The 26,241-nt window shown below is 33.1% G+C and overlaps 3 protein-coding genes across 7 annotated transcripts; 2 read left to right on the top strand and 1 right to left on the bottom strand.

Moving 5' to 3' along the window:
- Positions 1-2: 2 nt before the first annotated feature.
- Positions 3-1,282, bottom strand: Polr2F (RNA polymerase II subunit RpII18). The gene has a single exon (XM_080156345.1). The coding sequence runs from the start codon at positions 493-495 to the stop codon at positions 91-93; it is 405 nt and encodes a 134-aa protein (XP_080012471.1). The 5' UTR covers positions 496-1,282; the 3' UTR covers positions 3-90.
- A 1,410-nt stretch (positions 1,283-2,692) lies between these two features.
- Positions 2,693-15,604, top strand: pds5 (cohesin associated factor B pds5). 4 transcript variants are annotated; one of them, XR_013878281.1, is made up of 16 exons: positions 2,693-3,309; positions 3,587-3,652; positions 4,016-4,101; positions 4,245-4,386; positions 4,819-5,646; positions 5,732-5,894; positions 6,009-6,169; positions 6,746-8,093; positions 8,268-8,366; positions 8,764-8,859; positions 9,624-9,831; positions 12,575-12,701; positions 13,844-13,949; positions 14,352-14,628; positions 15,025-15,259; positions 15,414-15,604. XR_013878281.1 is itself a non-coding variant. In XM_080156338.1 (14 exons), the coding sequence occupies exons 1-14, from the start codon at positions 3,268-3,270 to the stop codon at positions 14,471-14,473; spliced, it is 3,594 nt and encodes a 1,197-aa protein (XP_080012464.1). In that variant the 5' UTR covers positions 2,693-3,267; the 3' UTR covers positions 14,474-15,604. The 4 variants fall into 4 exon arrangements, 1 of the variants encoding a protein (XP_080012464.1); XR_013878279.1 differs by having other exon boundaries at positions 15,025-15,604; XR_013878280.1 differs by having other exon boundaries at positions 14,352-15,259.
- Positions 14,710-26,068, top strand: LOC145316055 (phospholipase A and acyltransferase 3-like). Of its 2 annotated transcripts, XM_080156341.1 has the most exons (8): positions 14,710-15,683; positions 16,017-16,143; positions 16,920-17,017; positions 17,368-17,498; positions 17,974-18,131; positions 18,428-18,445; positions 24,438-24,509; positions 24,794-26,068. In XM_080156341.1, the coding sequence occupies exons 1-8, from the start codon at positions 15,589-15,591 to the stop codon at positions 24,809-24,811; spliced, it is 717 nt and encodes a 238-aa protein (XP_080012467.1). In that variant the 5' UTR covers positions 14,710-15,588; the 3' UTR covers positions 24,812-26,068. The 2 variants fall into 2 exon arrangements, with proteins under 2 accessions (XP_080012467.1, XP_080012468.1); XM_080156342.1 differs by lacking the exon at positions 24,438-24,509 and having other exon boundaries at positions 18,428-18,551.
- Positions 26,069-26,241: the final 173 nt, after the last annotated feature.

The raw sequence follows: 26,241 nt of genomic DNA, 5'->3' as shown, positions 1-26,241 counted from the left end.
TATCTGAAAAATAATTCACTAAACAAATGCTTATTTCAACGTTTTATTCAAGAAAAAAATTAGGTACACAGTAACTTTAATGAAAAAAAATTAATGATCAACATAGATAAGTTCATCAATACCCCAATCTTCATGAGAACCATCAGGCATGTACCGGCGAATAATGATTGGAATTTTTCTCTGTTTCAACTCTTTCATAGCAATTTGAAGAGGGTCTGTTTCTCCCTCCAACTCAACCATAACTGGAGCACACATGGCTATCTGCAGAGCTCGTGTTCCCAACACTCTAGCTCTTTCATATTTGGTCAAATACGGAGTTGTGATTCTTTTTACTTGCTTCTGTCCCTCTGTGCCTCCCTCGCCGGCGGGTAGAACGTCGATTCCTCCCTCTGGACCGCCGGTGTAGTCTGCTCCCTCGTCAATGTCCTCTCCATCGATATCATCTCCACCGAAGTCATTATCATCATAATCAGGCTCATACTCATCATCAGCCATTTTGGTTCTGAAAGTAAATATAAAAATTTTAAAAAAATAGATTTCACATTTGTATGATTTTCAAAATTAGATTACCTAATGAAGAATGAGTTCACAGTAAAATTATAATAAAAACAAGTAAGACAACATCCATAAAAGCGAAGCGCTGAAACGGTAGGACAAACGGACATTAACACTTGTATAGTGTAAGAACTGAATTATCAGAATATAAATGTATAAGAGTCGATGCAAAATTGTAAGTAAATTTGATGAAAAACTGCTTGATACAGAATAATATTTAAGGACATACTTACATTTTAAAGACTTAATTATAGAGTTGCTTCGCTTATAATATTGATAATATTGTACTTTGTTGTACCAGGAATCAATATACAAAAAAATCAGATCAATCGGATAATTAGATCACATAAAAATTTGTTGTTAAAAAGTAAAATAATCAACATGTTTAAAATGGACGTACGGACGGGGTGCTGCCACTTTTACTTCTAGCAAAAGTACAACCACTGTGTTATTGACAAAAATTGGGTGTGTTTTTGTCAATTTCGTTTTTAGCTGTATTTTTGGCAATATTTTTTTATCCACTGTCAAAATTACAACTTTCTGCTGTCATAAACACAGTTTTACTGTCAAATTCACACCCATGAAATTCAAGTATGCTGTCAAATTCACAGTTTTGATGACAAAAATACACCTACTTTTAAATTAATATTAATTATAAATATTTTAAATATTTTGACCAAGTTGTTTAAACTTATAACTATTAATAAATTTTGGTAATGATTATAGAGTTGCTCCGCTTTTTAAATCACCATGCAAAGTTTGAAATCGATAGGACAATTCTAACACACAGTGGCCCTTGCGTATCTTTGGCTTCAAAATCTTGACCTTAACAGTTGAAACTGTCATAACTTTTTTATTTTTAGGAGTTATGACTTAATTTTTTCCTTTTTCGAAATGGCATTGCATGTATTTTAATGGGAAAATTTAAAAATATAATTTATTTCATCAATTCTACTGTTGTTTTACCAAGATATACAAATTTTTGATAAAAATATCGTATTGTTTTACTCAACGCAGGGAGGGAGAAATTCAGACACATTGCTCAAAATTTTGAAAATTTGAAGTGCAAGTAATACTTGAAAAAGATACACTACACTAATACGCTGCAGGGCCGCAGTGAACATGCGCCTAAATTAAAGAAAAAGCTATCAGTTACAAACGTACCGACCCTAATTATAGAGAAGCTTCGCTTTAAAATACATTTATCGATTGATAGATTATAGAATTATTTGACTATATTTTGCTAATAGTTAAAAGTAACTTTAGGTAAAGGTGCTGCCCAGAACTATTTCCAACATATATTCATCCCGAATAAATATAGTCAAAGATGTTTTTCAAGAAAAGCCAAAATCAACTCTACTATAAATTTCCGTGTATTTTAAGTTGTGAAGGGCTTGGTATCTTATTAAAATTAATAAAGGCAAAAATAATTCCAATCAAAGAAAAAATAGAAACATGATTGAGAAAAACATTTTACAATCCAACTTTTATGAAAGTTACATATACCTACATAGTTATATTTTTCATCAAATAATAGTGTGCTATAATATCAAGTAAAAAATAAATATAATATAAGAAAACAAAGAGGAACATTTCATTTTGAAAACCGTATTGGTATAATGAAAAAATCGCACTTGTTTATTATTTTATACTTTATTATATACAAATGTACGCGGCAATTATGCGCAAAATTTAAGGGTCACGTAATGTTTTGTAGATCATAATTAAAAATATTCTTTTGACTGGCAAAATATATTTACATTGTTCGATAAATTATTTTTTTTCTCATTTTTTTGAATTTCTAAAATATAATTTTCTTTATAACCGACAAACCTTTATATCTTCTTTATACATTTTTTAAAAATTTGTATCTACAAAATATTTCTTTTTTGAGAAGTCGTCTTTGTAAGGTATATTTCGGATTATTTAACAGAGCTAACAACTTCTTTTTTTCAAATACTTTTAAAATTAAATTGTAGATAACTATTGGTTTATCTTTCAAAGAATCTTAAAAATGCTATAAAATATGTTAAGATTCATTTCATAAATATTGTTACGGCTATATTTATGACTAGATCAATTTTAATAAAAAAAAACAAAATAAAAAGTTGTGTTCTCTGTGCTGCGCCAGTTTTCAAAACAAGACCACCATTATTTTTAGTGAAAGAGGTGGATTTAAAGAAAAGATGAAAGAAATGAATGAATAATAATTTTTATGATGTAATTTGATTGTTAGTGGTAGATTATTGTATTTTCATTGAGGAAATTGATTATTTATAAAAATGAAATACTTATTATTTAGCTGTCATTAATGATTGAATTAAATATATTAAAAATTTGGCTTGCTTTCTTTTAAGTCTATATAAAGATAGAATTGGTTCTTCTGTTAAGGATAGCTCTGTTGCATGATCTTTATTTTATTCTATTAAGAATCAATTATCACATTCATATATAAAATTTAAAAAAATCATAATGATCTCTATTTAACAGCTATATTATACAGTAGGTAAAATAATCAATTTTAGTAATATTGTCCTCAAATATAATACGATGTTCTAAGCAAACCATTTTTTTAAAATTGTGTATTAATTATTTTGTCCAGAGTCCTAAATTATGTTAAACATAAGATTTTCCACAAATATATATCCTCAGTTTAAAATTAAACATGCCTGTAATTACTTTTAATTTTAGAATAAATGTAAAGGTTTAAAAATGGCCTTAGTGGCGATGAAGTACCCTCCTGGCTGTAAAGAGGTAATAAAAAATATTAATTTGTTATCCTACATATGTTATTCTAGAGATTGCATCATATTGATGTTAGTTGGTTAAAAGATCGAGAATAGAAACTATTCATAGATATTAATATCTTAGTCTTTACTTTAAATATTGCAATTTACCATTTTTTCTTAAAACCACAAATTCATTCAAAAGTCAAAATCTAACTCATATACAAGTTTTTCTCATGAAAAATCTAAATTGATTACTAATTTTTTTGACAGATTCTCCTTAAAGTTAATAATTTCTTATTTAGATCAGTGATGATATCGGAGCAGATGAACTTGTCAGGAGGTTGAAGCAACTTGCTAGTGCGTTTCAGGTGAGTCTTAGATATTCCTACATCTAGTTTTTTTATTATTATTGGGTCAAGAACCACGAAATGTCAGGTAGCTTTTCTAGCCTGCAAATGAAAAGGTTATTGTAATCTTGTAAGCAAACTTTCAATACAATGACTTACAATCAATTCATTGATTGGATGTCCTATGTCCATAGAAATAAGTTACTTCTGTTCTTGATAAAATGTGACGGATACTGCAGCAGTAGGTATAATCTCTAGTATGATGCGCTACGGACCAGACTCGAATTCGACACAGCAAGATCAGACGTTACCATTTACGCTAACCGCTGTTATTTCTTATTAATTATTATACATTTGTATAAAGTATGTTATCCACTTGTTTAGCAAATGAAACAAGAACATGAACACATCGTGTATACACCGTTGGCTCTACATATTACAGATGAATATTTTCTAAATAATCCATCAAGGTAAGATTATTTCATATGAAATTCAAAAATAGGGAAATATGTGTCAACAACTGTAGTTGACAAACTTAAAATTTGAAAATACTAAGCTGTTTTTTTTTCATTTGTTAATAGGAAGGTATGTTTAATATTTCATAATATTTTAGAGATGTGCAACTGTTGGTTGCTTGTTGTATTGCAGATATTCTGCGAATATTTGCCCCGGATGCTCCTTATAAAGAACCACAGCACATCAAAACTGTGTTTATGTTTCTCATCAAACAATTGGGTGGCCTTAAAGATCCAAAGGTAAAAATTATTTTGTTTAAAATTTGGCACGTCTCAAAAAACGTCATAGTAAAAAAAGAAGAAAATGGTTTAAAACGCGAAAGTAACATCATTTTTGAAGAAATGTTTCTTATATATGCTTGGCCTTACATCAGATGGCCTAAGAAATTATTTGTCTCAATTTGACAAGAAATAGCAAAACAAATTTTGACAAAAATTGTGGTTTTCGGCGAGAACCGCGGTTCTACCGCCGTTTCTTCCCAGTTCCTCATTGTACCTTATTAAGGCAATTGCCTTGCCAAATTTTAGTGCTGTGACTCTTTTTAGTTTTTAATTTCAAAAATGGCATCATCCACCTCCCCCTCTTTTTAAATTTATTTTTAAAATCAATAAATTTAGTATTGTACAAGTTCTTCCATTAGATATTTATCTTTTGATTTGCAATTATTTTAGGATCCCGCATTCAAGCGCTATTTCTACCTTTTGGAAAGCTTTGCCTATGTCAAATCATTCAACATGATCTGTGAGTTAGAGGATTGCAATGAAATCTGCCTGACCCTGTTTACTCTCATGTTCAAGTTAGTGAACGATGAACACTCAAGTAAAGTGAAGAAGTTCATTCTTGATATATTATGCCCCCTTATAAGTGATTCAGATGGTGTTTCTAACGAACTATTAGATGTTATTCTCACTAACATTGTTGAACCAGTGAAAACACAAAGAAAGTATGCCTATAACCTGGCCAGAGAACTCGTCATCAAGACAAGCGAACATTTAGAGCCATACATCCAACAGTTTTTCAATCATGTTCTTATTTTGGGTAAGGATGATGACAAATTGTTTATCAAGAACAAGGTTTACGACCTGATCTATGAGTTGAACCACATCTGCCCGAGCATATTGTTGGCTGTATTACCCCAGCTTGAGTTTAAGATCAAGTCAACGGATGAAAAAGAACGAATGGGCAGTGTCGCTCTGTTGGCTAAAATGTTCAGTGAGCCTAATTCAACTTTAGCAGCTAGACACAAGGCCCTCTGGCAAGTTTTCCTTGGCAGATTTAATGACATCAGCGTGGCAATACGTATTAAATGTGTACAGTATACTATGCATTTCTTGGTGAACCATCCTCGCCTCATTGATGATATTACAGAAGCCTTGAAGGCGCGTCAGCATGATCCTGAAGAATCCGTCCGATTTGAAGTGGTGAACGCCATTTTTGCTACTGCCAAAAAAGATTTTGAGGTTGTTTCTAGTTCAGAGGACCTTCTCACTGTTGTTAAGGTATGAATTTAGTACTATGATTTAAAAATCAGCATCAAATTTTATACCTACTTCTTTATTATTTTATCTATTTTGCTAATTTTAGGAAAGGACTTTGGATAAGAAGTTTAAGATTCGGAAAGAGGCAATGGAGGGACTTGCCTTGATTTACAACAAGCATTTGACAAATCCTGGTGGCGTCCCACAAGCAACAAAGAATGCTGTGAAATGGATAAAAGACAAACTTTTACATGGATATTACACGCCAGGTAATGATGGAGAGCATTCCATCTTTAAAATTTTAAGTTGTGCTTTGGATACAGTTGCTCCATTAAATTATATTTTTTCTAATTAATACGCTAAAATACCTTTTTTTACAATAGGAATTGATAACAGACTTCTTGTGGAAAAGTTGATGGTTACGAAGCTTGTTCCCTACACACTAGACACAGAAAACAGAATGAAGAAGCTCTTTTACCTTTTTGGTACAATAGACCAGAATGCTACCAAAGCTTTCATTGAGATGCAAAGACACCAGTGGCAGGTTTCTATATTTATTTACAAATGTTAAGGGGGATGAAGGGCGGGTAGATCAGGCAAAAGATAAGTTGACCATATTTGGTATATTTATGTTTTACTGGCCTTGATTTTTTAAAGCTGATTATTAATTTGATAGTGTTTTTTTATAGGGTTGGCAATCCGAATCCGGAATCCGTTTTTTTTTATAGCGGATTCGGATTCTTGATTGTTAGGCTAAAACTAGCGTCTTTTTTCTTTCACCCCCCCCCCCCTCGCTTTAAAGGCAAAGATTCCCCCCCCCCATCCCTTCCCATCTACCCCACCAATTGGAGAGATCAGAATATATGAAAAACGCAGCTTTAGATTCTTCCCAGTACCCGGTATAACTTAATCTCTTAGTTTATTTTTTAAAAAGGCCTTTTAAAATTTTGATAGAATCCGGAATCCGTCATAAAATAAGAATCCAGAATCCGCGGAGAATCCGTTTTATTTTTGGACGGATTCTTGTAAGAATCCGAATCCGGTCCTAAAATTAGACGGATTGCCATCCCTAGTTTTTTACATTTGAGTACTGAACTATATATATGTTATATCATCCTAGGTACGCAAAGCGATTTCCGACCTAGTGCTTCAGATCAAGCTGCCCGCCTCCGAAGAACGCAACAAAATGATTGCCTCAATGAACAACACACTCTCCAAGTTTCTGCCAGAGCCTGTTAAATCTCTGGAATTTATCAGAAAGTTTTCTATGCACATGTTATCCAACGCTGAACTGCTCAGATATGTTGACAAGTTCTGTGACCCCTACGTGACCTGCAAAGAATCTGTTGAGTGTATGGGAATTATCTACAGACACATGGGAACCCCTGTCATGACCAATCTTTATTTGAACACAGTGAGGAGGCTGATGGAACGAGGCTCGTCTGTGATCATTGATGCTGATTCTGTATGGGCCCTGCTCCAGCTTGTACAGGACGTTCTCAGAGGTGGCGACACCATCGCCGAACTCGACCTGGATCCAGACACTGCAGGAGAAAAGGGACTGCGGCTCCTTCTCGTCCTCACATGGACTTTTCCTGCGCATTTCAATCACAAGGATACAATCAAAGGAATTTTGAACTGCCTTGAGGTAAAGCAGGATTATGTTGCTCCCCTGGTCTTGGCTATTATCTCATTCATTGGCAAGTTTAAACCCATCAGCGAACTGTACCCTGAACTTCATTCGATCATCAGACAAATATGCAATGAATACATCAAAACTGGAACTCCCAAGGAAACTAAACATGCTATCAAATGCTTGTATACCAACACAAAAGACAACATCGAAGAAACCTTTTCTCCCGTCTTTGAGATCGTCAAGGAAAACCTAAATGGTGAAAAGAACAAACATTATCTCACTGCAATTGTAGCCCTTGGCCATCTTGCCTTCTATCTGCCTGACAAATTTCGTGCTCAAATAAAGAATCTTATTTCCCGGCGGATAGTTAAAGATTTGATGATGAGTGACCTGACCCCGGCCAGAGGAGGAACTGACACGTGGGCCCCTGTCGAAGATCTATGCCTTGAGACTCAGTGCAAACTAGAAGCCTTCAAAATGATGGCTCGTTGGCTACTTGGTCTCAAAAATGATGCTATCAATGCACAGAAAACATTCCGCATGCTTAACGCGTTCATTGACAACGGGGGTGATCTGCTGGAGGAAGGAAAGCCAAATCCTGCTGAACGATCCTGGTTACGCCTTGGAGCCGGTTGTGCCATTCTCAAGATTTGTGAACAGAAAGGTGTTGGAGATATTGTGAATGTTGGACATTTTTACAACCTTGCGGGTCTCGTAGATGATCCCGTGCCACAAGTCAGAGAAAGAATTATTGCTAAGCTCCACAAAGGATTTAAAACTTTCCCGTTTAAAAGCCTGCCGCTGGATTTCATGGGAGTTTATGTTTTAGCAGGTAAGTTTATCTTTTTTTTTTCCATTCTTGGAAAGATCATATTATTGAGTACATATAAAATGAAGTTTAAAAAGATAACTAAGTACACACTTCAAAAAAGATATTTTGCAAAGTGCAATATAATGATAACAATGAATTTTTTTATGTAAAAATTATTCATAACTTTTTGCTTAGGTTTTGAGCAAGATAAGAAATTGAAGCAAACAGCTCGAAGTTATCTAAACACTGACATCAATAGAAGAATTGAGTACGTTAAGACTCGCATGCTTTCTGGTAAGTTTTACATTATAACTCTGCATTATTTTGTGCGGAAAGGTCATATTTTGCATTACTAACTATGTAATATGTAGAGTAGCTTTGCACAGATAAACTAAAATCGTTTTCTCTGAACAAAGATTTATGAATCATAGTTTTGTATATGTTGTAAGTGAGATTAATCTTGATAAGATCATTTAACTAATGTTCAGTTTTCAAAAGATAAGCATACGGTAATAATTGAAAATATGTTTTATCAACAGCGAAGCTGCTCTGTAACTCCTCTTGTTCGGCAGTCTATCCATAATAAACATAAGCTGGACTGTTCTTTACCTTATCTTTACCTGTTGAAAAGAAATAGTTTGTGTTTATATTACATACCTTTTAGACAGTGCCAATGATATTATCTTTTAAGGTGGTGGAGATAGTGTTAGCACCTTATTGGCTGACTACATGGTAGTTTTTGCTGTGGCTGTACTAGCTCATCACAAGAGTTTCACAGATTTAGAAGGTTAGTTTCTTTGTTATATCAAGTATTTGTTAAAAATTTGCCAAGAAAATATCTATTTGTCCATGCATAAAGGAGTAGGATAAGGGTTTTTTTTTTAATGCAACCATCACGTAATCAATGTATAAATGGCACTTAGATTTCGAATTTTGATCTGAAATTTTGCATGAGTAATCCTTGGTAGGTCTATTTTCCCTAAATCTAACAAAAAGTTGAAAAAGTAACGGCTAACAGCTCAGCCGTTTAGCCGTTTTTTTTTGGGCTATTTTTAGGGCAAATCTGTCATAAATTACGTAGGAATCAACTTTTTGAAACACATTTTTGCTTTAAATCATGTGAAATGATACAAAAAAAAACATTTTTTAGATTTCTAGTACCAGCAACTACCGTCTAGAACCGTTTGAAAACGTTTTGGAGCGGAAAAGATATTATGTGGAGATAGGTTTCGTGATTGATTTGAATTAAAAATAGCCCAAAAATGGCTAAACGGCTGAGCCGTTAGCCGCTACTTTTCCAACTTTTTGTTCGATTTAGGAAAAATAGACCTACCAAAGATTAATCATGCAAAATTTCAGATCAAAATTCGAATTCTAAGTGCCATTTATACATTGATTACGAGATGGTTGCATTACCCCCCCCCCCCCCTTGTATGACCAAGACCATCTATCTCATCATTAAAAGCTTGGCGTATTTAAGCTGTTATTCTTCTGACTTAAAAAGGAATATTATTCTAAAAATCTGTTTTAATGTTTATTTTTTCATAATAGATGTTGAGCATTTGAAACGTATCCGCCAGGCCTTGTGGTTCATCCTGGAGCCTTTGATGACCAAGAACGAGAACTACTCCTACCCATTCTACCAAGAGATGATACAGAAGATGAAAAATTGTACTGACGCCCTGAACCCGGAGGACGAGATGAGCAACAAGAAGATGTACGCCGTCTGTGATCTGGCCATGGGAATTGTCAGTTCAAGGTTAGTTCAGTTGAAGAATAAGGATTGTTTTTTTTGGTCTGTTATTATTTTGATAAGGGGGGGGGGGGGAGTTTGTACACTTATAGGAAATGAAATTCAGTACCAAAGTTTGGGAGGGTCGTATGGGCTTGTTTTTAAAGTTATCAACCCAATTCTTTTTGTAGGCTCTCCTATATGACTTGATATACACGGAAAACTTTGAAAATTGAATTTCGGTACTTTCCTTCTAGGGGCTTGTGGAGCAAAAGACCCCCCAAAACACTAAAAATATGAGTTCTGACCTTATTTTTAAAGATATCGACCTGATTTTTTCTTTATAATACTTTTTTAACATACCCGATTCAACGAACCATTACAGATTTCATTTTGGGACTTTCCTTCTAGGGGCTTGTGGAGCAAGAGACCCCCAAAACACAAAAATATGAGTACTGGGCTTATTTTTGAAGATATCGACCTGATTTTTTTTATAATACTTTTTTAACTTAACCGAATTAACGAACCATTACAGATTTCATTTAGGGACTTTCCTCTTAGGGGCTTTTGGAGCAAGAGACCCCCAAAACACAAAAATATGAGTACTGGGCTTATTTTTGAAGATATCAACCTGCTTTTTTTACATAAAAATAATATTTAAACACAACCGAATCTACGTACCATTACAAATTACATTTTGGGACTTTCCTTCTAGGGGCTTGTGGAGCAAGAGACCCCCAAAAATCATAAAAATATTAGTTGTGGGCTTCTCTTTTAAGATATCAACCTTATTTTTTTTTATATAATAAAAAAATACTATTTTAACATAACCGAACTTACGAACCATTACAGATTTCATTTTAGGACTTTCCTTTTACGGGCTTGTGGAGCAAAAGACCCCAAAAACACTAAAAATATGAGTTCTGAGCTTATTTTTAAAGATATCAACCTGATTTTTTATATAAAAATACTATTTTAACATAACCGAATCTACGAACCATTACAGATTTCATTTTGGGACTTTCCTTCTAGGGGCTTGTGGAGCAAAAGACCCCAAAAACACTAAAAATATGAGTTCTGACCTTATTTTTAAATATATCAACCTGATTTTTTTAGGAACACTTTTTTTAACATAACCGAACTAAGAAACCATTACAGATTTCATTTTGGGACTTTCCTTCTAGAAGCTAGTGGGGCAAAAGACCCCCAAAAAATATTTTTAGAGATATTGAGCTGATTTTTTTCATGTAAAACTTTTTTCACATGTTTGAACTAGGTAGCCACTAATAATTTCATTTTGGCACTTTCCTTTTAGGGGAAAGTAGGGTAAAACACCTCCAAAACAAAATTAATTGAGTTCTCAGGTTATCTTAAAAAATAAGCTCAGAACTCATATTTGTAGTGTTTTGGGGGTCTTTTGCTCCACAAGCCCCTAGAAGGAAAGTCCCAAAATGAAATCTGTAATATTTTCTTAATTTGGTTATGTTAAAACAGTATTATTTTTTAAAAATCAGGTTGATATCTTTAAAAATAAGCTCAGAACTCATATTTTTAGTGGTTTTGGAATCTTTGCTCCACTAGCCCCTAGAAGGAAAGTCCCAAAATGAAATCTGTAATATTTTCTTAATTTGGTTATGTTAAAACAGTATCATTTTTTAAAAATCAGGTTGATATCTTAAAAAAGAAGCCCACAACTCATATTTTTATGATTTTTGGGGGTCTCTTGCTCCACAAGCCCCTAGAAGGAAAGTCCCAAAATGAAATCTGTAATGGTTCGTAGATTCGGTTATGTTAAATATTATTTTTATGTAAAAAAAGCAGTTTGATATCTTCAAAAATAAGCCAAGTACTCATATTTTTATGTTTTTGGGGTCTCTTGCTCCACAAGCTTCTAAAAGGAAAGTCCCAAATGAAATCTGTAATGGTTCGTTAAATCGGTTATGTTAAAAAAGTATTATAAAAAAAAATCAGGTCGATATCTTCAAAAATAAGCCCAGTACTAATATTTTTGTGTTTTGGGGGTCTCTTGTTCCACAAGCCCCTAGAAGGAAAGTCCCAAAATGAAATCTGTAATGGTTCGTTGAATCGGGTATGTTAAAAAAGTATTATAAAGAAAAAATCAGGTCGATATCTTTAAAAATAAGGTCAGAACTCATATTTTTAGTGTTTTGGGGGGTCTTTTGCTCCACAAGCCCCTAGAAGGAAAGTACCGAAATTCAATTTTCAAAGTTTTCCGTGTATATCAAGTCATATAAGAGAGCCTACAAAAAGAATTAGGTTGATAACTTTAAAAACAAGCCCATACGACCCTCCCAAACTTTGGTACTGAATTTCATTTCCTATAAGTGTACAAACTTCCCCCCCCCCCCCCCCTTGAATATTTAGGCCGTCATTAAATGTTTTCATAAAACACTATGAAACTCTATTAAAAAGGCTAATTTCTTGTGATGAAACCTTAATTTCCGATTTTTTTCAAAGTTAGTAATTTTCTCGTATTCGAAACCGATTAATATCCCGTGGATTAGAACCGGTTCTCATCCATACGAAAAAAAACTATGTCTAGCATCGTATTATATCCTTCGGCATCTCGGGGCTTTAAAAACTGGTTTTAATCTTATAATTGTACATTTTATATCCACGGACAGCTGTTTATAATACGATGCGAGAAACAACTATTATCAGATTTTGAAGGCCCCATATCAAGGAATATAAAATTGACTATTTCCGGAAGTTTCAATATTATGCTTATGGTAATTTAACTTATGTTTAGGTCAAAGAAGTTTGAAAGAAAGGCTTTCCTGGCAGAGCCTAAGATTCCAGCTCCGTATTTCAAGGTCTCAGATAATCCTAACTACCAAAACTCTGAAGTCTATGTTCCACAAGAAGTTTTATCTTCGGTGAGTAAAACCTTTTTTATTTAATAGATTAAATAAATCCTACTAAAAGGTCCTAGGACAAACGCAGGAGTCCCAAACGTCGGAGTGGACAAACGCAGGAGTCCCAAACGTCGGAGTGGACCCCTACCCCTTGTCCTGGAACCATACTAAAATAATAACTTTAAATGTTTTTCAACCTTCAAATTTTCAAAATTTGGGTGCATAACTGTCCAAAAAGATACACTAGTATAGTTGAATCTCAGGGTAATTTTAAATTTCTTTCTCAGGGATAAACAATTTTGAAAATATTCTTTTATTTTTGTCCATATAAAGGCATAATTTGAAGGTTAAGACAAATAAGTAAGGAAACTGTAACTTTCGCATAATTCCGTATTGTTGTGTGTTTTAAGACACTCTAGTAGAAGTTTGGTATGGCAGTTCCACATTGTACCTCTTAAAAGAAACTGCCATACCAAATCTAGTGCTGTAACTCTTTTTTTTTTAGTTGAGTTTCTTTAGCTTTTAGTTTTGGTTTCATAAAGTGTCATAACCGCCTCCCCACCTTTAAATCATCTAAGACAAACTTACTATTTTCTAACAAAGTTGACCTTTTATTTGCTCTGGACTCTCTTTTAATTTAATGTTAAACCATGTCCAAACTCTACCAAAAAAGTGTGAGTAATTTTATAGGGGAAAAAAGTTTGTCTCCATTTATTCAAAATTGTCTACGTAATTTGGCGAGAAAACGTGAAAAAAAAATTCGGCGGTTCGGCCGCCATTTTTTTCTCACAAATCCAAGTTATACCCTATCAAACCAACTGCCATGCCAAATTTTAGAGTTCTACTCCTGTTTTAAAGTCTTAAAATACACATCTTTACGAAATTGTGCGAAATCTACCCTTCCCTTTGTCAAATATTAAGCTTAAATATGCAAATAATTAAAAAATAAAAAACTTATTGCTTATTTAAGTCTTACGGGTTACTTTTTTGATTATTTTCATTAGTTAAGTTAATCGCCTTACTCTGTAAATGATAAGTGCCTTACAAAGTAACAATAGGAACCTTCGTTACTGTTAGGTTTGTCCCGGTTCAAGCCAAAACTCACACTACATGACTGCACATTTACACTTGACGTTGGAGGTTTAAAAAATGTAAATTTTCAGGCCGTTAATCAGAAAACAGTTGGATCTGGAACAACAACAACTACAAAGGGTGGAAAGGATGGAGCACACGAGGATGATGACCAGGACCACGATATGGATGATCAAGGTAAAATATTAATATTTGGGAGGTTTATCAATATGTTGAATAGAGTTTCCCGTTTGTCCTCGAAACTTATTAATATCCGCTGGATTAGAACCAGTTCTAAGCCATACACAAAGACAAATTTCTGTATTAAATCCAGTTTTCTACGAATATAAAAATGAACAATCATAATATTAAAACCAGTTAAAACCTTGCCTTCGGCTCCTCGGGGCTACCTAATAAAATTAGTTTTAATCTTATAAGGTCAAAATACATTCATGTAACGTCAATTCCTTCGGTGTGAAAAATTTGAATCCAGAGAGGTCACTTTGAAGAACTTTGCAGTCAGTATTAAGGGTTTTATGTGAAGCCATTTTTAATGAATAATCATTAAAAAATTATTGAATCATAATTTTTTAACGATAGATGGAGATGCTTCCAGCCTTACGACGACCAATAATTCATCCAACAATTCGACCAGCAACAACCTTCAACAGAACGGACAGAAAGAAGGGGGTCCACCACCAAGAAAGAGAAATCGCGTATAGAGAAACATAAAGATTCATCTTAGTTATTGTAAAACTATTTTTATGAAGAAACCAAAAGTATCATTTAAAAGATAATATTGTTAATGTATTTATATACTGACTTTAAATCTAAGATTAGACATTCTATTTATGAGTAGATTTAACTCAACAAACAAGTATAAATATTTTTATAAAAGTTTCATCACTATGAACTAAGTAATACTACATTTGTACCTTCTCCTTTTTTTCATATTTTTATTATTAGACACAGATATGAAAGAGTAAGATTCTGAAATTATTAGTTCACCCTAAACCATCAACTTTAAGAAAGATAGAGAAAGACCTATTTTTCAATAAATCTATTCAATAGCAATATGTTGAAAATTCTTAATATTGCATTGGCCTATTTTTTTAGTGATAACTGCTGTAATATTAAAAACTATTTCTAAACAATTATTACACAGAGAAAGTTTCTTTTTAGTCGTTTGGATATTTCTCTAAACTTTCTATGAATTTGATGAAGAAATATTGATATTTATTATTATGTTATATTTGTTTGTCTACCTACCTAGTGATATTTGATAGATTTTTTAATGGAATATGGCATTTAACATTTTTATGCTTGCGAAAATTATACTTTTAAAAGTATGCTAAAGGAAAGAAAATTATTTATTATTTTTTATATTATTTATACTTAATTATTTTGAAAAATTCTCATTTCAAATCAGATATTTTTGAAGCTTAATTTTTTTGTGTTGATATTATTATTAAGAAGTTAAGAATTAACACAAGGGGACTTTGAATTTGGTTTTATTCGAGTTCAGAAACCAGTTATCCAAAAAAATTTATTTTATTTTTAACAAAACTCAAGTTTTGAGACTCCCTCTAATCATTTTCGGGTTTAAGAGATAATTTTATTTTGTTAAGTGGTTTCTGTACTGAATGATGACCTTATCTTGAGGTTCTCCACTGAAAACACTGATGCAAAACCTGTTAACACTCCCGAGTATTAATTCACTGTAAAACTAGACAAGTTCAAACATTATTATTATTATTATGTTATAGTATTGACACCACAGGTCCTGTATCTGAAAATTACTGCATGAATGAAAATGTTATTGATATTAATGAAATGAATGTTCTGCAGACAAAGAATGACTGTGACAGAGGGAAATGATGGGGAGGAACAGGTGTTCAATCATGGTCTTATCTCAGAATGGCACTCAATTGGGTAAGTCTAATAAAAATTCATAACTTCATGTGTTACTGTATGTAAAATTTTGGACCAAAATTCAGTTTCATTTGTAATATTGGTCTGGCCTTTTTGCTTTCCACATTATTCTAATGAATTGTTACAACTGTCGTGAATAGTTCTCTATTTTTTTGTTTCATTGCTTTTTCCGTTTCTATTCATTTCAAGGTCAAGTCAATGGAATTGGAACAAATATCTCCAATAAAATTATTTTGATAAAGAAAGAATTTTATTCCGATGCTGATATAGATCAAAACCTTTCATAATTGTAATTTCTAAGAATAAAAAATCATATAAAATAACCTTTTACAGAACCGAATATGCCTTCTTCCTTGATCTGGTTCGCATTGGCGACAGGCTGGAGATGAAAAGACAAGGTTACTGTCATTGGGCCGTCTTTGTTGGAGTTCAATATGTTATTTTTGAGGAGGACGGGCCGGTAGGAATTTTTAAAAGCGAAGCTTTTCTTTAATTAGGGTAGGTCCGTCCGTACGTCCGTAACGGATAACTTTTTTCGTTAATTTAGGCACGTTAGAATTGTCCTATCGACTTCAAATTTTGCATGGTGATCTCTGTAGTAGTTAGGTACAATTTAGAAAGTGTAGCAACTCTATAATCGTTACCATAAGGTCCGTACGTTTATTTTCAACATGTTGATGTTTTCACTTTTTTAGCAACAAACTTTTATATGATTTAATTATCTGATTGATCTGATTTTTGGTATACTGATTTCAGGGACAACAAAGCACTATATTATAAGTGAAGCAACTCTATAATCAAGTCCTAAAATGTAAGTATGTCCTTAAACAATATCCTGCATCAAGCAATTTTTCAACAAATTTACTTACAATTTTGCTTCGACTGTTATACATTTATATTCTGATTATTCAGTTCTGACACCATACAAGTGTTAATGCACTTTTTCCTGCCGTTTCAGAGCTTCGCTTTTATGGATGTTGTCATCCTTGTTTTTTAACTAACAGGAAAAAATTGCCCTATCTATTCAAAGTTATAACTCTGCGTACTTTAATCAATAATCAATCATTTTTATGACCGTCCATGACGCGTCACCGAACTCATTAATGTTAATTCAATGTGAAGTAGATTGATATATTTTCTATTAGATTAATATAATTTATTACTTTAGAAATTATCATGTTGTCTATATTCCTATTTTCGGTTTTATCTTGCTTTAATTTATATACTTTGATTAAGCACGTTCTTGTTCCTTGTGTTGTGCACCGTAACAATCCCGCTGATGATCCAAGCATGGCAGCTGGAGCTGGATTTTTAAGGTTTTCTGCTAGCACTAGGTATTGTATATTATTTCCTTAAGTGGTCTATCTATCTGTCTTTCTGAAACTAACAAATGCAATTCCTATACATTAGAGTAGCTACTCATATTTGTACTTTCAATTAAGTGGGAAGGGGGAATCTGACAAACTTAAGTAAAACAAATTTTGAACTGGGCGTACAGGTCTAAACCCATTACTCTTACTATTAGTGTCACGTGCCAGACATAGCAGCACTTTGTACCATTTTCAACGTCTCTAGTATGACGCGGTGGGGAACAGACTTGAACCCGGCACATCCCCGACAGCAAGCAGGCACTATAATTTACGCGGGTCAACAACGTTTACCTAACCTATCCTACCACTTTTAGAATGTCGTCTAAAGGCGCCTATGGTATTGGTGATGTTTGTCTCGAGCCTCTCAGAGATGTCTGGTCTAACAGTCAAGTTAGAATTAATAATAAACTTGATCATAGTTTTGATCCTTTGCCTAGCAAACAAGGTAAGCCAGGCTAGGGGGTCCGGGTTGGACGTTCATAGCTTCAACCGATTAAAAATTACAATTTGGAGCAATGAAGATTCATTTTCTTATATTCATAGTTAAGTTTGCAGATATTTACCTTACGATAGTATTACTACAAATATTGTCACAAAGGAAATAGTAGCTTCTGTAACATTGCGTAAAGTTGTGATTAAGATTCCAGTCAAATGCGCATATTAGGTCAAACTGTTTTTAAATATGCGTTTAACTATACTACGCGTTTAAGAACAGTGAGACTTAATAATCCCATTTGACTGAAAGCTTGCTTACAATTTAACGCAATATTGCAGAAGCTACTATACCCTTTTTCCATTAAAAATTTGAATTCAATGCACTTAATTGTACAAAAGATGCATAATAAGGCATTTAGTTTTCTCTGTTGTGTTTGATGTTTTGGATGCTTTCAACACCTCCTATTCTTATTTATCTTGTTTAGTTGTTGAGCGTCTGATGAAGGTGCTGGAGGGTGAGGATTCCATGAGCTTCACCCCTTACAATGTCATGACAAATAACTGCGAACACTTTGCCTCCTGGGCTAGAAACGGCTGGATTTATTCGCATCAAGTTGTGGATGTTGCCAAGAAAGTTGCCGCGGTAAATATTTTTACTTTTAGGGGGGGGGGGGGGCTTAAGAAAGTAAAAAAAATATGGAAATCATTGTAATTGCTTTATTTTAGTAAAATTGTCAAATTACGACGGAAAATTGAAGTGTAGATCGGTTCCTTTCTTTTCGAAGTTCCCTAGGTATTTAACTACGTTTAACAAACTTTAAGCAAAGTGTTGTAACTCTATTTTAAATTAATTCCTTTGTTGTTGGTTTCAAAAAGTAGCTATCTACCTCTTAAATTTGTAATGTTTTAAACAGTAGAAATGATATATTATTTATTTAGTTTGGTGTAGCTGCAGTAGCTGGTGTAGCTGGTGTAGCTGCAGTAGCTGGTGTAGCTGGTGTAGCTGCAGTAATCAGTAAACTTCGGAAGTGATAAGACGTGTCTCACCCTAGCTTAGAGACAGGTTATGTATTAATCCTTCCGGCCGGATTTATAGTGTAGGGTGCTCTATAAATTTTGTTATATATTTTTTTGGAAAAAAAATAAACATGGCTAGTGAAAGAGATATTGCTGACACATCTAATATGGCTAGTGAAAAAGATACTGCTGACATATCTAACAAGGCTAGTGAAAAAGATATTGCTGACATAACAAAGATTCTAAAGGACAATAACATGAGCATTGAAACTTTAAAAGAGCTAGTATCAGTGATATCAGTCAAACAGAAGGATGCTAACTTTAGGTCAACTACCATAAGTGACCTTCAGTTGGAGAGTAATAACCATCAGCAGTACTTGCGGAATTGGTCCATAAGGCTCCATGGTGTTTCTGTGCCTGCTGACCTACTGCATGAAGCTGGAGAAGACTTTGCTTGCATGTTCACAGCTTACAACAAAGTTATTTATCCTGTTCTGGCCACGTTGGTTGTTTATCCTGATAGCTGGAAGCCTGGCCTTCTAACTAAAGTACCAAAATGCTCATCTCTATTAAGCAATGGTCACTTTGTTGGTAAACAAGTTGAAGGTAAACCTAGGACAATAATCATCCGGTTTACCTCCAGATACCTTAGAAACCTCTTCCTCAAACACAAATTTGAAAACATGCCTAAGCCATCAGCATCTGAAATTACAAAAGGCATTCGGTTTTATGCTGCCTACCCAGACCTAACTCACAGAAACCATGCCTATGTGATGGGTTTGAAGGAGGACCAAAGAGTTAAGGCTGCCTGGGCATTTGATGGTCACATAAAGTTTACACTAAAGGCTGACAAAGCCTTTACTGGTGCTGCGGCTAATCCTGTCAAGCCTGAAGTTTACAGAGTTAAGGATATTAGAGTTCCACCCTCTATCTGTGTTGACCAGGCTGCAGCAAATAAAACTGAATTTTCTCCCAGAAGAAGCAGGAAAGATTATGATAGGCGTTATACTAGATCCTATGTAGCAGAAAAGCATAATGGAGAACCAACCAAAAAAGCTGACGAAAACCATGGTGGAGGGCGTGGAGGCCAACCTGGAGGCCCCAGTGGACAATCTGCTGGACGTGGTAGACACTCAGGAGGCCGTGGAGGTCAATCTGGAGGACGTGGCAGACAATCTGGAGGTCGTGGAGGTCAGTCTGTTGGACATAGTAGAGCCCCAAATGGCCGTGGTGGAGCTTCTGGAGTGAGAGCAGATACAAGAGCCCGCAGTCCAGCACCATCAAGAAGCCCCCATGAGAGATGGCAGGCAGCCCCAATTAATTCCAATTCTAAATCATCTCAGGATAAATTTAAAGGTGAATCTAATTTTGGAAAATTACCTACTGACCAGGATATTTTAATCAACAAATTCAATGCTGCAAAGGGGGGGGGCGAAAGTGACACTTTTTGAAACCAAAACTAAGAGTCAACAAAGGAACTCAACTAAAAAAAGGGTTACAGGTCTGAGATTTTGCATGGCAGTTGCTTTATAGGGGTACAATATGGAACTGTGAAGAAACGGCGGCGCAACCGCCGAAAACCGCCGCTTCCCGCCGTAATTTTTGTTGCCTTTTCTCGGCGGTTTTCGGCGGTTGCGCCGCCGTTTCTTCACAGTTCCATATTGTACCCCTATAAAGCAACTGCCATGCAAAATGTCAGACCTGTAACTCTTTTTTTAGTTGAGTTCCTTTGACTTTTAGTTTTGGTTTCAAAAAGTGTCACTTTCGCCCCCCCCCCTTTGAATGAACAATGCTAAAACTTATATGAAATATTATTTAGCTTTTTTTTCTGTATTGCTATTCTTATTCTAACTATGAGTTTGTTTCTTAACAATTTACCTTTAAATTTTCATAATCATACAGATGTTAGCAGGGTTTTTTCTTTTACATTTCTTAAATTTCTTACTGTGTTTGGTTTTCATTTTCTTTTTTATTAGAAATCCTCAAAGCCCTTTTAATTTTTTTTTAATTTAATGATTATTTAAGGCACCCTAATATATCTATAAATCCCTTTTAACTTGACCACAATTTTCACCTGTGCTCATTCACACCCATTGGATCAATTTCTCCTTTCTGCACAGATTATCATCCCCCTTCCCCTTTATTCTGCCGCCATAATTTTTTTATATCTCCGTGTTCACATGAATCTTTTAAACCAACTCCTCCCCTTTCCCTTTTATTCCGCCGGCCCCATTTCATATCTTTGTTTTCCCATGGTTAATTTAAAGCAACTCCTCCCCTTTTTTTTGTGTGTATGTGAGAAATATTATCTTATTGGATATTATGTTTAAATGGAGGAATTAATTCATCAAAATGGAGTTAATGCATTACAAAATCGAAATTGGCATAGGCTTCTTTTCTCAGAAAACTCTGACTTTGATGTAGATTTAGATATATACAAAGACATTGATATTGATTCTTCATATTATTGCCCAGAAAGTTTTAGCCAAAAATTTAAAAATTCTAAAAATATCTCACTTCTAAGTATAAATATACAATCTCTAAACTCTAAATTTTCTAGTTTATCCGATTTAATTGCATTCTGGAAAAGTAAAGGGGTTGTATTTGACATAATTTGTTTGCAAGAGACTTTCTCCATAATTATGCCATCCATGTATGAACTTAATGACTACCATACAGTTTTATACAAAACAAGGAAAACTTTTGTAGGTGGCGGGGTTGGCTTTTATATTAACAAATCCTTAAAATTTTCTATATTAAATGAATATTCTATCTTTCATGAAAAAATAATTGAATGTTTATTCATTGAAATTGAACTTGGCAATAGAAAAAAACTTCTTGTAGGTAATTTCTATCGTAGCCCAAGTAAAGGAGTAATTAATATAACAGCTTCTATGCAAACTGAAATGTTTCTTGAGCATTTTCAGGGTATTTTAGACTCTATTTCTCAACGCAAATGTAAAGCAATTATTTGTGGGGATTTTAATCTTGATCTTCTTTCCTTTAATTCTCATAATCACACTGCTGAGTTTATTGATATGTTGTTTTCAGCTGGCTTTTTGCAACTTATTTCTAACCCAACAAGAGTATCCAGCCATAATAATCTTAATTCAGCAACCTTAATTGATCACATTTGGACTAATGATGTTAAAGACCAAATGGTGGCTGGAATAATCACCACCTATTTAAGTGATCATTTCTCAACTTTTCACATTATTAAAACAAACAAATATCAGCCAACCCCAAAAGTAATTTCAAGTCGAGATTTCTCTGAAAATAATATTGCAAATTTCAAAGAAAAATTAACTAACTTACCTTTTACTGAAGTCTATAACCATAATAACCCTACAGATAGCTATGAAACTTTTCAGAAAATATTTAAGGAAGCATTTGATCAGAACTTTCCATTGAAAGAAATTCGTTTTAATAAAAACTATCACATGATAGAACCCTGGATGACCAGGGGGATTCTTAGGTCTAGGGCTAGAAAATTTCAGTTACAGTCTCAGCTTTCAAAAAATCCGTCGGAAGTGAATAAAGAATTGTATAGAAAATATAAAAATGCTTACAACAAAGTTTTAAAAACAGCAAAAAAAGTATATTACAGCAATCTTCTTTTAGCTAACCAGGGAAACCTTAAAAAAAATTGGCAGATTATAAAACAAGTCGCTGGGCTTAAGTCAAAAAAAAATTTCTCAACTGAAAAACTTGTAATAGATGGTACTGATATTATTGGTGAAAACAATATGGGTCAAGCATTTAATAGGCACTTTTCAAATATTGCACATAATATTAGGCAAACTATCAATCCTACTGACAGGCCACCTGATAGTTATCTTGAAGAATCTGAATTTTTATTTAACATTCCACGTATTACACCAGCTAACATTATTGAAATTGTCAATAATTTTGAAAGTAAAAAGTCTGTTGATTATTTTGGAGTATCCTCCTTCTTGTTAAAACAAATTATTACACCAATTCTAGATCCATTGTGTTTTATTTTCAATCAATCTTTAGAATCTGGAAATGTACCAGATCAATTTAAAATGGCAAAAATAACTGCTGTATTTAAAAATGGCGGTGATATTTTTAATTTAAATGACTATAGGCCAATTTCACTTCTTTTAATCTTTTCTAAAATATTAGAAAAATACATTGCTAACCACTTGCAAGATTATTTGTCTGATAATAATTTGATTAATGAACTTCAGTTTGGCTTTCAAGCTAAAAATTCTACATTTCATCCTATGATACACTTACTAAATCATGTGAGTAAAGCTATGAATAAAAAAGAATGCACAATTGGCATCTTTTGTGACATTAGAAAAGCATTTGATTGCGTGCCTAAACAGACACTTTTAATGAAACTTCGTAAATTTGGTATTCATGGTAATATGCTTAGTTGGTTTGAGTCCTATCTTTCCAATCGAACTCAATTTGTAAGGCTTGGGCTATTTGACTCTGAACCATTAGAAGTAGATAGTGGTGTGCCTCAAGGTAGCATTTTAGGACCAATCTTGTTCTTGATATTTTTTAATGATCTTCCAAAGTCAACATTACTTAAACTTCTCCTTTTTTGTGATGACACAACAATCTTAGCCTCGGGAAAAAACCTTAATGATCTTATTTCGTTTGTTAACACTGAACTTCAAAATATTTCTCAATGGTTCAGAGCCAATCAGATGTGTTTACATCCCAACAAAACCAAATTTACAATATTTTCCCCATCCCCATCCCTTATACCTTGGAATGAAATTAACCTTTACTTTGATGAAAATGATCCCAATACACTGAATCCAAATCCATTACTTAAACATAAAATTGACTTTGTAAACCATGAAAGTGAAATCCCCGCAATCAAGTTTTTGGGCATTTACCTAGATCCAGCCCTAAATTTTAAGTTTCATATAAAAGAATTAAACAAAAAACTATCTAAATCTCTCTTTTGCTTAAGGAAATGTCAAAGCCTTTTAACAGAAAGTGCTATGAAATCTTTGTATTTTTCTATTTTTCACTGCCATTTGGTTTATGGAATTCAAATATATACTTGTGCATCGCCTTCAATTCTTAATGCCATCAAAATAAAGCAAAAAATGGCTGTAAGATGTATAAAACAAGCAACATATTATAGTCACTCTGGTCCGATCTTTAAAAATCTTCAAATTCTACCTTTTGACTCTTTGTGTATCTTTTTTAAACTTAAGCTTATGTATGAATACAAAAACAATCTGTTGCCTAGGTCTTTTAACAACATGTGGCCCCGTAGGGGTGATTTAATTGCCAATTATAATCTTAGAAATGATGATAATCTAACTATACCTGCTTCTCGCATTTCTCTAGTTGAAAGACTACCTTACTGTTCCTTACCAACTCTATGGAATAATTTTAATGATATTGACAACATAAGAAATAGTTTGACTAAAAAGCAATTTATAAGCAAGCTTAAAAAGTGCCTACTAAATAGAATTGTAACCACATGTAATAGAATTTTATGCCGCTCATGTCTTTTGAGAAATTTAAATTAAGTAATAGCTTTAACTCCATACTTCATCTATTATCAATTTTATTTTTAAAAAATATTTTAATATCTAATGTTCTAGTCCTCTCACATACACCCTTCCTCACTCCCTCATTTTCACATTGGAATGAAATATAATCCTTTTAGTTAATTTCTGTTGTTGTTTCATATTCCTATTTTATTTTCTTTAAACTTGTATATCATCTATTGCAAAGGCTATCCAATATTACCTCTCACGAGATTGTTTAGTCCTTTGACACTGTACATAATTATTATTTGATCTGTCCTTAATATTTTATTCATATTCAATTTTTTTTGTTTGTATATGAATATTTAATACCTGTATTATAACACTGTTATTATTTTTACTTGTTATGTGTGTCATAAAATAAATATCTAATCTAATCTAATCTAAGTATTTTTTTGCCACGTCCTATGGCAATGGCAGCTGGCATGGCAATGGCTGGATTTCAAGCTGTTAGACAGGTTCAATAACTTATACTTTTAATCTAATAATAACCGGTCTGTCTTTTATGATCTCGCTAAACGATTATATTGTGCTTTTGTACCTAGTGATAGTTTTAAGTTCTTATTCTTGTTGGGGAAGGGAAAAGATGAATGAATGCAATGCTATTGATTAGATTGTGGAATTTAATGTTAAATTGAATGTATTGAATTTTTAATTATTTAATAAGTCACTAGAGGGTTGATAATTAACTAATATTCAGTAGATTTCGAATGCTTTGTTCATCATAATTTTATTTTTTCAGACCAGACGTATTGAATGACGGAAATATTCAGAAAAGCAAAAATTTAACATTTATAAACTATTGACCAAATATTGTAATTTTACCAATATTTTATAACAAACATTTATATATTATATACTTAAGAAAATAATGTAATTACTCTGTCTATAGAATAACTACTCTAATATTTGCTTTGTCCCTTGGTCTATTTAAGTATCCGTATGAGTCACCTTTGGAAAAATTAGCCGTACAAAATTAATATAAACAATTCTACCAATTTGCCTTTCGGAATATAAATTGTCTTATCTGTAAGTAGAAGAGATTTTTCATAAAAACAAATGTTAATATTGTGTATTTGTAAGGAAGGTATTATATTTATTTCTGGAATCTTTTCAAATTTTCTTAAGCTTTGCTTCTTGAGGATGTTATCTTTCTTGTTTCTATCCATTTATTAACTAAATAAATCTATTCACAGTAAATATTAACTTTACTAGAATAGGATTATTAATATTAAGGGATTGTTCCATGTTATGGGTTTTGTCAATTATTCTTCCAGCTCTGAATAAATTAAAAGAAACGCGTTTACAAATAAATGAATCTTTAGACCTAACGCTAGTTTTCTCATAAAAACTCAGGGGTGTATATTCTGCACAAGATTTATTTTTTTTCCCCGGCTACAAAATTTTTTATTTTTTTCCCCCCCTAGTTTTTTCTCTCCAAGTAGGGGGGAAAATGAAAAAATATTTAAAGAACTCTATATTTTACTTATTTTATCCCTCATACCACACATTTTTTTAGTTTTTTTCTCCAAGGAGGGGGGGGAAATGGAAAAAATGTTTTCAGTTTTCTTAATTTTTACATTTTTTTTCCCTCCAACCACTAATTTTTTATTTTTTTTCCCCCCCCCTTAGCCGGGGATCCCATGCAGAATATACACCCCTGTAAAAACTTTGTATAAAGCTTTTAACCAAACTCATACAAGACCTTTCGTGGAAATATCCCATTGAACAAAGATTATGACTGGCATTTTAAAATTTACATTTATTTTTCATTTTAGTTATTATAATTTTGACTTGATAAAATATTGTTATTGTATTGAAATGAATCGTGTCTTATATTATATTAAAAAATATATTGTAACAAAATTTATATTATGTGATCATAAAAATTGTGATAAAAAATAAAATAAATAAAAAATTCCATCCAAATATGAATTGAAACAGAAGTAATAATAAAGTGTACATTACTGTAATGCTTGGTAGTGAAAGAGGAATATTTATGAACGAACGGAGAAAAGTTTTCTACTAAAATGTTAAAGCTTTTCATCAATTTATACTCAGCAAAAAAAATTGGCGGTCAGCTGTTTCTTCTTAGTTCCACAATATTCCCCATTAGAGCAACAGCTATGCTAAATTTTAGCGTTTTACTCCTGTTTAAAGTCTGAGAAAACATGCCCTTACGGGAAAAGC

Source organism: Acartia tonsa, chromosome 4, assembly GCF_053477335.1.
Source record: "Acartia tonsa isolate MP-2025a chromosome 4, ASM5347733v1, whole genome shotgun sequence".
Taxonomy (NCBI): Eukaryota; Metazoa; Arthropoda; class Copepoda; order Calanoida; family Acartiidae; genus Acartia; species Acartia tonsa.
Note: the sequence above shows the minus strand (reverse complement) of the source record. Positions and strands in the feature narration are given on the sequence as shown.

Excerpts from the sequence above, each read along its gene's own strand:
- Polr2F (XM_080156345.1), bottom strand. The coding sequence starts at position 495 with ATGGCTGATGATGAGTATGAGCCTGATTATGATGATAATGACTTCGGT.
- pds5 (XM_080156338.1), top strand. The coding sequence starts at position 3,268 with ATGGCCTTAGTGGCGATGAAGTACCCTCCTGGCTGTAAAGAG. Across the intron at positions 4,387-4,818 it reads GTGGCCTTAAAGATCCAAAG|GATCCCGCATTCAAGCGCTA; the intron begins GTAAAAATTATT and ends CAATTATTTTAG. Across the intron at positions 13,950-14,351 it reads CCACGATATGGATGATCAAG|ATGGAGATGCTTCCAGCCTT; the intron begins GTAAAATATTAA and ends TTTTAACGATAG.
- LOC145316055 (XM_080156341.1), top strand. The coding sequence starts at position 15,589 with ATGTTCTGCAGACAAAGAATGACTGTGACAGAGGGAAATGATGGGGAG. Across the intron at positions 16,144-16,919 it reads TTTTTGAGGAGGACGGGCCG|CACGTTCTTGTTCCTTGTGT; the intron begins GTAGGAATTTTT and ends ACTTTGATTAAG. Across the intron at positions 17,018-17,367 it reads AGGTTTTCTGCTAGCACTAG|AATGTCGTCTAAAGGCGCCT; the intron begins GTATTGTATATT and ends TACCACTTTTAG.